An 11,182-nucleotide genomic window follows, 5' to 3' on the forward strand; every position below is an offset into this window, starting at 1 on the left:
GTTGTTCTCTGGCCTGTTGAGTGTTGGCCAGTAGCAACATTTTGACTGCACCCCCGGAAGAAAGAATCCATTTCCCGTTCCCATTTGTGACGTTGTGCACCGCACATTGTTTGGTCCAAATCGACCCGGATAGCAGCATCGGTGCCTTGCAGCTGCAGTAGGAATTCCCCATTTTGGCTCTGGTAGTATTTCCGTCGTGAGCCGACCATCCGATCGGCATCGTTCGCGTTCCGAAAAGTACAGTCCGCGCGAGTGAAGTGAAAATTGAAACACGTCCGAACAAGTTTCGGCCAAGACAGTATAGTTGTGTGTGCCCGCTTGGGGCGAAGATAGATAGAGACAGTAAAGTAGTGAAGTGAGTGTGTGGTGCATCAATGTCGTTGAAGCACACGCCCCAGAAAAGTGCTAACGACAAAATGGCGGAGTTGAAAACACTTGTGCACCTCCGTGGCCAAGCGAAGGCCAAGGTGACCAGGATCCGGAAAGCAGTTGAAGGTGTCGAAGAAGCCGGTGTCGTTCAATTTACCCTCGCCAAGCTGAGGGTGTATGTGAGGAATTTGGAGTCTCACTTCCAGGAGTACCTCAATTTTCATCACCAAATCACCGCAATGCTATCACCGGAGAAGCTAGACGACAATGACGCAACGTACATCCAGTTTGAGAACCATCATATGGAAACCGCAACGATGGTGGAAGCTTTAATTGAATCCGCAACCCCGCAAGTCACTCCCGTCCAACCTTCAGGTGCTCAGCAGTTGCAGATTGTTGTTCAGCAGCAACCGCTTCCGCTTCCCATCCCCTCCTTTGATGGGAAGCCGGAAAACTGGCCACGATTCAAACAAATATTTTCGGATATCATGGCCCGATCGAAGGATTCCAACGCAGTGAAGCTACACCACCTTGAGAGAGCATTGGCGGGAGGCTCAGCTGCCAAGATTCTCGACCCGAAAACACTTAGCGAAGGCAACTTCACCCACGCCTGGGCGCTGCTGCTTGACATTTTGGAGGACGAGAGGAAGGCAGTCGATGCTCACATCCATGGGTTGCTGAGCCTAAAGCGGATGAGCAAGGAATGTTCCAAGCAGCTGAGGGAGCTGCTGAACGAAGTAACCCGCCACGTCGAGGGATTGAAGCTTTTGAAGCAGGATTTGGAAGGCGTTTCTGAAAGGTTTGTCGTCGTCGTTCTGTCCGATGCTTTCGATCCCGAGACGAGGAAGCAGTGGGAAGCCACCATTCCCCATAAGGAAATTCCGACATACGAAGACACCGTGCAGTATCTGAAGGAACGATGTTCGTTGTTGGAGCGTTGTGAAGCAAGCCATCCGAGACCGACATCAGCTAAGGAGTCCAGCCTGAAATCCATCCCGAAGCCCCCACCGGCGAGATCGTTCGCTATGGTTACACCGGTAACTAATAGTGAGACAATGTGTGAGATCTGCAGTGCGAGCCACCCCAATTTCAAGTGCGACAAGTTCCTATCCCTGACGGTACCCCAGCGTAGAATCAAGGTAAGAGAGCTTAATATTTGTTTCAATTGCCTGAGGAAAGGCCATATTGCCTCAAAATGCCCTTCGACAAAATCTTGCCAGGAGTGTCAAAGCAGACACAATACACTACTTCATGAGCCCAAGTTTGCCAAACCAAATCCAAAGCCCGTTGTTGAGTCGCCAAGATCCAAACCTGAACCCACCCAAATTGTTGGAAGTACTCATGTTCCGCCCACTGTTGAAAGTGTTTCGTCCTTGTCCAATCCCGTACATAAGGTTTCTCGTTCCGATGGCACGCTTTTGCTCACGGCCATGGTTGATGTCCTTGACTGCCATGGAAATACCCACCCTTGTCGCGCATTCCTCGATTGTGGTTCCCAACCACATCTAGTTTCCCGTTCCTTTGTGGAAGGTTTGGGAATCAGCCAGTTACCCACCCATGTGCAAGTATTTGGAGCAGCCGGTAAAAGATCGGTACTTGATAAGAAAACAACACTTACATTCCGTTCCCGTTGTATGAACTACCAAGCTCAAATCGAGTGTTTGGTCACCGATGTGGTGACAAGTACCCTCCCTGGTCAAAAATTGGATCCTCGATCATGGAAAATTCCCTCTGGTTTGTTGCTTGCCGATCCTACCTTCCATATCCCAGGTGAAATCCAATTATTGATTGGAGTTAAACTGTTCTTCCATTTGATGCTGCCCGGACAGTTGATGCTAGGCAACAGGCTACCCATTCTTAAGGAAACCAGATTGGGGTGGGTTGTTGCTGGTGGTGCTGACGATGTGGATGATAATCAGCATTGCTATACAGCCAGTCTACGGCCATTATCAGAATGTATGGAGAAGTTTTGGTCTGTTGAGGCTGTTGAGTCTGTCGATGCCGTGTCCAAGGAGGAGCAGAATTGTGAGCAAATCTTCAATTCCACTACCATTCGTAACCTGGATGGAACCTACACTGTCCAACTACCGTTGAAGGAATCAGTAAGCGAGCTTGGAACCAACCGAACGTTAGCTTTGAAACGATTTCACATGCTAGAGCAACGATTATCCAAAAATGCTGAGTTGAAGAATGCGTACACTGACTTCATTAATGAGTACAAGGATTTGTCCCATTGTAAGCAAGTTTCCGATTTTGACGTCCCCCCTGGAAAGTTGGTTCACTACTTGCCCCATCACGCAGTCCTAAAACCAAGCAGTTCCACCACCCGTTTAAGAGTTGTTTTTGACGCCTCGGCACGAACAACAGGACCATCTCTAAATAATGTCCTAATGATCGGTCGCACTGTTCAGGATGACCTGTTTTCCATAATTCTTCGATTCCGTAAACATCGCTTCGCAATAACAGCCGACATTTCCAAAATGTATAGACGAATTCGTGTTGATGAGAAGCATTCCAGTCTACAGAGAATTTTTTCGAGGGATAATCCCAATGACCCACTCCAGATCCTCGAATTGACAACCGTGACCTACGGGACTGCCAGCGCCCCGTATTTGGCTACTCGAACATTGGTACAACTTGCCCGAGATGAATCCCAGCGTTTCCCAATAGCGTCAAGGATCGTAGAAGAAGACGTCTACGTAGATGACGTGGTAACAGGAGCAGATACCATCGACCAAGCTATTCAGCTTCGTTCTGACTTGACGAATTTGATGATGTCAGGAGGTTTCGGTTCATAAATGGTGTGCAAGCGATGCAACCATCCTGGACACCGTCGCTGAGGAAGACCGGGAGAAGTATTTGGAATTTGAAAATTCTGATGTGAACAAAGTCATAAAACTCTAGGCCTACTATGGGATCCTGATGCCGATTCCTTCCGCTTTCATTGTGGATTGCCATTCCAACTTTTGACACCGCCAACCAAACGTATCGTACTCTCTGAAATCGCTCGGTTGTTTGATCCGTTAGGAATGGTTGCTCCCGTGATCGTCCTAGCGAAGGAGATCATGCAACGTTTATGGAAGGATGAAGTAGGATGGGACGACCGCTTGGAAGGTGATATTCTGCAGTCTTGGCTTACGTTTAGACAATCCTTGAAGTACGTTGAAATGATAATAATTCCTCGCTTCGTTGGATTGGTGGACGCTGAATGTATCGAAATACATGGTTTTGCCGACGCTTCCAGTCGTGCTTATGGAGCAGTTATTTACGTGAGAGTTGTTTCTAGCACTGATGTTAAAGTTTCGCTACTCTGCAGCAAGTCAAGGATTGCCCCACTTAAGCCATTGACAATTCCCAAAATGGAGTTGTGTGCCGCCTTATTGTTGTCCAGATTGGTTCCCAAGTGTGTATTATCGTTGAAGATTGACATTCAGCGTATCTGTTTGTGGTCTGACAGCCAAATTGTACTCGCTTGGTTACAAAAGCCCGCCAGCCAACTCGATGTTTTTGTCCGCAATCGTGTGACGGAGATCAATTCATCCACCAATGATTGCGTTTGGTCGTATGTCCGTTCCGAAGACAACCCGGCAGATGTGGTATCTAGAGGGCAGTTGCCTCAGAGTCTTGCGATGAATAGTCTGTGGTGGAACGGACCACCCTTTTTGAACCTATACCAATATGATGTCGCCGTTCCAGACTCGTTACCAGAGTCAGAAGTACCGAACATGATTCCGATGTTACCGACTACCTGTGTTCCAGTTGTTCTACAAGACGTTCCTTTTCTCGAAACCTTTGGTTCATTCCGAAAACTACAGAGAGTTGTTGGTTATGTTTTACGTTTTGCGAACAACTGCAGACTCAATCGCGCAGATCGAGTATGTCATAACCATTTGACAGTATCTGAATTGCGCAAATCGCTGATTGCTATTGTTGGATTGTGTCAACGCCTTGAATTGTCCGATGAATTTGACTTAATTTCCTTGGGAAAGCCCAGCCGTCGTTTAGCAGCACTAGATCCTGTATTGGTAGATGGCTTGCTGAGAGTAGGAGGAAGACTAGAAAACTCTCGCTTGCCGTATGATGCTCGACACCAAATCTTGTTACCGAACAAAAGCCATGTTTCTGAAATGCTTATACGTGATATGCATTTGGAAAATCTCCACCTAGGACCATCCGGACTAATGTCGCTCATGCGTCAAAAATTTTGGTTGATTAACGCCAAATCAACCATTCGCAAGGTGTTGAGAAAGTGCGTTACCTGTTTCCGATCCAACCCTCGTTGTCTGCAGCCCGTAATGGGACGTCTACCCGAAGCACGTGTAGTTCCAGCTGCACCGTTTTCCCGAACCGGCGTGGATTTTGCCGGACCAGTATTCATAAGGGTAGGTTTTCGGAAGTTCGTACGAGTAAAGGCCTATATTTGCATTTTTATATGTTTCGTGACCAAGGCCATACATTTAGAATTAGTATCCGACCTGTCATCCGCGGCCTTTGTAGCAGCTCTACAAAGATTCGTTAGCCGTCGTGGTCTAGTAGACGAAATCCATTCCGACCATGGCACAAACTTTGCTGGAGCAAAGTCAGAGCTCCACGACTTATATTTGATGTTCCGTGATGATCAAGCCAAAGGAAAAATCAACGACTTTTGCTGTGCCCGTGAAATTGTCTGGAAATTCATCCCACCTCGTTCGCCAAATTTTGGGGGTTTGTGGGAGGCTGGGGTGAAGAGCACAAAAACCCATTTAAAAAAGGTTCTGTCCAACGCCTGTCTTACGTACGAAGAGTTTTACACTGTGCTCACCCAAATTGAAGCAGTGCTAAATTCACGTCCTCTTTTCGCCAACTCTTTGGATCCCCATGAACCGTCTGCCTTAACCCCTGGACATTTTCTAATCGGCAGAGAATTGGTCGCTGTTCCAGAACCTACTCTTGAAGGAACTCCTGTAAATCATTTGACCCGTTGGAAGTATCTCCAGTCTCTCCGTGAAAAGTTTTGGAAACGTTGGTCAAATGAGTACCTGAACACATTACAAGCTCGCTCAAAATGGGTTAAAGGATCTCCAAATGTAGTTCTCTGGCTTATTGTCCTGATAAAGAAAGACAATCTTCCCCTCAGTCTTGGAAATTGGGTAAGATTTTGAAAGTGTATCCTGGCAATGATTCGGTGATAAGGGTGGTAGACGTAAAAACATCTACCGGGGTATACCGTCGCTCAGTCTCTAGACTAGCACCTCTTCCAATTGATGAAAACGATAAAGCTCTCGCACCTGCAGATCCACATATCAGCCCGGGGGGAGAATGTTCGGTTCCGAACGTGTAATTTATGTTTATTTTTTTTTGTATTGTTTTTGTAAATTTCCCATACGTGATTTGAAACCATTACCCCTAATAATTTGTAAAATCCAATAGCCATACATTGCTATAGCCCTTTTCCCCTATTCCCAAAATGAAAAATAACTGTAAACACCGTCTTGCCTCTTCCCTGTATGTCATGTCCAATGCAAGCTTCATCCACCAGGTTAGGTTTTTTTTTCTTTTTTTGGGGTTGCCATCGTAATGGGTGGAGCTTATTAGGTGTCAATTGACACACACACAAACAAGCAAACCATGTATAAAAAAGCCGCTGCTGCGCAGTGAATTTTGATTTTGTATTTTGTCGCTACGGAATAAATACCTAGAGGAAAAGCGAAACCCGGAGTTTTTTCTACCAGAAGCACCTCCCGATCCAGATTCCACTGCGCTGCTGCCGGAGAGCCGATCGCTGCTGCTGATCCACTGCCATACAGTCCACCCGTTCTGCCGCTCATCGGAGCATCGTCGAAGGAAGCCAAGGAGGAAGCAACAGTCAAGAATTGTCCCTTCGATACGATCCACATTAGACCCCACCAGTGGTAATCTAATGTGGACACCGTTTCGACTGCACACGGACAATCTGTTGCTTTCCTCAGTCAAGATCCCGCTGCTGGAGCCTCAACAAGAGACAACATTGTGTCCCAGCGAGCCGATCCACTATAAGACCCTTCCGGTAATCTTTTGTGGATATCGGTTCGCCTTGCACATGGATTACATGTTGTTCTCTGGCCTGTTGAGTGTTGGCCAGTAGCAACATTTTGACTGCACCCCCGGAAGGAAGAATCCATTTCCCGTTCCCATTTGTGACGTTGTGCACCGCACACCTACTTAAGAAAGATGCAGAAAACTCTACGACCTCTCATAGGTGCCACGGTAGGTTTTGGGATTGTGTGGAAGGTTATAACAGTAGGAATCGTTTTGGTAGAACGTGAAACACGGAAAGAACTAAGATAAAAATACAAAGTAGGAAAGGGACGAGCCTGGAATTGAACCCACGACCTCCTGCTTATAAGGCAGAAGCGGTAGCCACTAGACCACCGAGCTCGTATAGAAACCGCATGACCATAAGCGCTCAAAAATGTTCAGTTTTATCGTTAAACCGGAAAAAATTACCTATTGTATGGGATTACGAAATATGCAGAACACAAATTGAACGGGTTACAGTCGTCAAAGACCTTGGAGTACTTCTGGATATTAATCTGTACTATTCCTTCGTTCGTTCCACACAGAAAAAAATAATGAAAAGTAATCAGCGCGTAAACAATAAAGACGTGGAAAATTACACTATTTTGGGCGTACATGGATCTTTCTCAAATAGTTCGCCCTAAATGTATGCAATTTACATAGCATTATGACACTTATTCGTATAAAAAGTGACATAATGCAATACAAATTGCATACATTCAGATGATAATATCGTTTAAATTTACGCTCTTTTTGGCATTCCCTTTATGTGCATTACTTTCGTGTAAATTTCAACAACTTTTTCTATCTGTGCACGCTCGAAGCTGCAAGTGTGGTTTGGTGCCCATCCCAAGTAACAATTTCCAAGCTTCTTGGAGTTATTTAATTCTTATAGCAATTTATAATAGCAGTTTTATTGTCGATCTTATTGCTATCAATAAACCTCTCATAAATATGCTTAAAAAGCTTCAAACGTCAAAAGCCTATTGACCGTATGAGCGACTCTACAGTTGTGATGGAGAGCGTGATAAATCCTATTTTCAAAACCAAAATTTTTGGTCGTAACGTGGTGAAATGAGTAACCCCAATAAGAATATTTGCATTGCAAAGAGTTTATAAAGGTGTTTAATAAGAGAAACATTTTACTAATCGAAATTTATGGTGGCCATATTGAAAATGGAGAAGCATTTTCAAGTCGGTAAAATTTATCACTGACATGCATGATTAGGTAATGTTTTCACCGCGTAAAACACTTTTTTGATCATTGATTTTCATTAGAAATATATTGGGGAGAAATATCAATATATTCAAGGGAGATTAGGGTTATTGCTGCTACAATTATTATAAATATAATGGCTTAAACTACATTATTTTGAGAGCGCGTGGTGTTCAATCTTACTTTTTTCCTAGTTTTCACCATAAAATTGAACGCGCACATCATCCCAATGGAAGCACATTGTAAAACAATCCGAAAATAAAGTTATTTAGTAGTCATCCTCATGATTTTCATCAACATTTTATGTTGTTATTATTTTTCTGCAAAGTTTTGTTTCCCTTTTTTTCAAAGCAAGGTTTCTGACAGCTGCCGCAGCCAAATTCCCTTTTTTGCAGGTGGTTTATTTATAAAGGATTTCTAAATACTCTTTTAGGCTGTGAACCATTCCACCGATTCGTTTAACTTTTAGTTAAAATTTGACAGTTCGATGGTTATTTCGCCGTGGTTAAAAATAACCCTGCTCCGGAGCATGGTTAGATTTGACAGTTCAATAGTTAAACTTTGCTCGCGAGAAAATTGGCGCCAAATCCATTTCGCTCCGAATAACTATTAATCTGTCAAAACTCAAATGGGTCGGCTTTGGAGTAAAATTTTAACCACGATGGGAAAATAACCATCGAAGTGTCAAATTTTAACTAAAAGTTAAACGAATCGGTGGAATAGTTCACAGCCTTAACAGGCTTATAGCGGTTATCTAGAGAGGGTCACTTCGTCATATCTCACACTTATAGAGCGGAATTAAACCTGAAATGTTACTTGGGATATGCTAGGGTGACCATATGGTATCCTAAAGGAGGACATGTCCTCCTTTTTCATTAAAATTCAAATGTCCTCCTTTTGCGGTAAAATGTCCTCCTTTTTAGATGTTTTTAAATATAAAGTTGAATTTATAAATTTTTTCTGTAGTCATTCTAGTTTAATAAACAATACTGCGACATAGATCCATTCGCAAATTAATCGTTGCACACATTTGTTTTTTTTTTTTTGCTTTTTAATATTTTCCTTTAGGTTTTTGAATAAAATCAATGTTAATATCGGAAATTCAATGCTTGAGTTACAGTAACACAGGTGTCGAAGATAACAAAAGAATCGGAATTGGGAAAAATGGATTAGGAAAAATGCAAATGCTTCCCAAAATTTTCTACGAGCAAACACCCACCGAATTGCATTTGGAACGCACCGCACGGTATGTTTCTTGAATATGTGCGGCAAAGAGCAGCTACTATGCCATGCCTAGAATGGAATAGAAATCTGAACAAATCTGAGTTGAGTTTCTTTAGTCTAAATCTCAACAGTTTCAAATTTCTTCGGCTAAGAACTTGTTGAAACAGTTAACGATATCATTCTCATTCACATGCCTTAAATTGTGATTCTCAATGGCATTCAAGAGAAAAAATATTACTGATTTACTAAGCATCTTGTGTTCGGTCAGTTATCTTTTGAGAAATTTTGAGAATTGTATGCAATGTTCTTGTTAAAATTCTGTTCACTGTTGGTTTTAAAATTAGTTGAAGCTAAAATCTTACCATTAAGGGTGTCCGCCGGATTTTTGCCCGTCTATTTTAAATGGGGCCGAGATTTTTGTTTTCATGCTCAAATCCCGAAAACATCCCATATGTAAAAATACTAACTTTTTCCAATAAACATTAGTGCGCAAAGCTCCAAAAATCTCATCCTCCCTTTTCGCTACGATTTGGGTGAATTGTCCTCCTTTGGAAAAAATTTATATGGTTACCCTAGGATATGCTGATATCTATATAAGGCGAATTGAAGCCATTCAAGCAAAGTTCACAAAATATGCTTTAAGGTGATTATACAATCAAGCCATGTGGTGAATTTTAAATTCACCACACTGTTTGATACTCCTATTATCAACAGTTCAAATCTAGCGTGATAATTTTCGCACAATGCTGAAATTAAAGTCGATTGATTAGCATAAGTAAGCAAACGATCTACGGATGTTTCATCCCCATGGGTGTTGTGGTTCTCTCAATTCGTGCTCTTGAAAAATCACTAGAAAAAACACGTGGTTTCCAAGATGGCTGATTTGTGGCTTTGTTGTATAACCACCTTAAGATTACTACCGTGGAATGACATTGCAAATTTGCCCTCGTATGAAACAAGATCGACGAGCGTCCAGTAGAGCACTTGTTGCTGGGAAACTATTGTTAGCTGTGGTTGATGCTCCGTACATCCTAGAAAAACTGAACTATAACGCTCCATCTGTTACTATACGACCGAGAGATCCATTGCGAACTGATTTTCGGAAAACATACTATGGACTCAACGAACCCATCACTGCAATAACCACAGATTTCAACAAAGTGTACTGGCTTTTTGACTAGAACATCTTTGCATCTGTTTTCAAGAACCGTCTTAAACAGCTGCATCTTCAACCTGACTCAATCCACGTCTGAAAAAGCAACATTAAGGTGAGTTTCTGTCCATTACTTTTCAATTGTCAGAGTTTTGCTACTTGGTCTTTTTTTCTCTCTAGGTGGACTGGAAACACGCGACGAGTGACGACAATTCTAGACCAACATTTGAAAAGGGCGTAACAGCCAAAATATATTCCTTCTGATTCCTCGTCTACATATATAGCTTTATATATAGATGAAGAATCAGAAGGAATAAATTTTGGCTGTTTCGCCCTTTTCAAATGTTGGTCTAGAATTATCGTTCCTTACGGACTGGATACCTGAATACTTGACCACACTTTAATTTTAAGAAACAAAATTTTGACAATGTTTTTATATTTGTTGCATCTATGTAAGTAAGCGAGACTTTTTTTGTATTCTATATGTTATATGTTATTAGAAAAGATATGTGGTTTTCATGTCATCTTGAGTACGTCCTAAGTGACATGTTCAAAAGGACTTTTCCGCATCTACGCCCTCATTAAGATCACTATCAGATGAGGTTTGAACAACAAACATACAAATAAAAAAAATTGTGTGTTGGCGTCTTGGCTGGAAAAAATCAAAGCGGTTTGATTTGGTTTGAGATGTCAGGGGCGGAGTCGAAGTTAGTCAATCATGCTTAAGAGTTTGTAATGAAGTTGCACCAAACCCCATATATTGTTTGATGCTTGGTGCTCAGGTTGACACTTCAGTCGTTTGTTTGAGGAAAATGGTGGTTACTTGACTGACCGAGGGGTGGAGTCTGTGTTGGTCAAACATGTTTGAGCGTGTGTACGCTACAAAACGAGTATAACAAAAAAAAAATTAGCAACATCTTTGAACACAAATTGAATAACACACATTGTCGTACGTTTACACACGCAGCTACATATGCCACCTCAAATATAGTTGGGTCCTTTTCGATGTTGTACGAGTTTGACGTTTGCTTACTAGCGACATTTGGTACGTGATTTGACCAAGCTAGAGTAAACACAGTGGGTCCTTAGTGTTCTCTTGATGATAAATGTTCCACATGTTATGTTTGTTTGTCTTTGACCTAACCTTTGAACTTTCACAAACTTTGATGTACAAAAATACAAAA

General features: G+C 42.5%; 1 protein-coding gene across 1 annotated transcript; it reads left to right on the top strand.

Moving 5' to 3' along the window:
- Window positions 1–374: 374 nt before the first annotated feature.
- On the top strand, window positions 375–3,167 carry LOC134222138 (uncharacterized). The gene has a single exon (XM_062701281.1). The coding sequence runs from the start codon at window positions 375–377 to the stop codon at window positions 3,165–3,167; it is 2,793 nt and encodes a 930-aa protein (XP_062557265.1).
- The last annotated feature ends 8,015 nt before the right edge of the window (window positions 3,168–11,182 follow it).

This window comes from Armigeres subalbatus, chromosome 3, assembly GCF_024139115.2.
Source record: "Armigeres subalbatus isolate Guangzhou_Male chromosome 3, GZ_Asu_2, whole genome shotgun sequence".
NCBI lineage: Eukaryota > Metazoa > Arthropoda > Insecta > Diptera > Culicidae > Armigeres > Armigeres subalbatus.

Excerpts from the sequence above, each read along its gene's own strand:
- LOC134222138 (XM_062701281.1), top strand. The coding sequence starts at position 375 with ATGTCGTTGAAGCACACGCCCCAGAAAAGTGCTAACGACAAAATGGCG.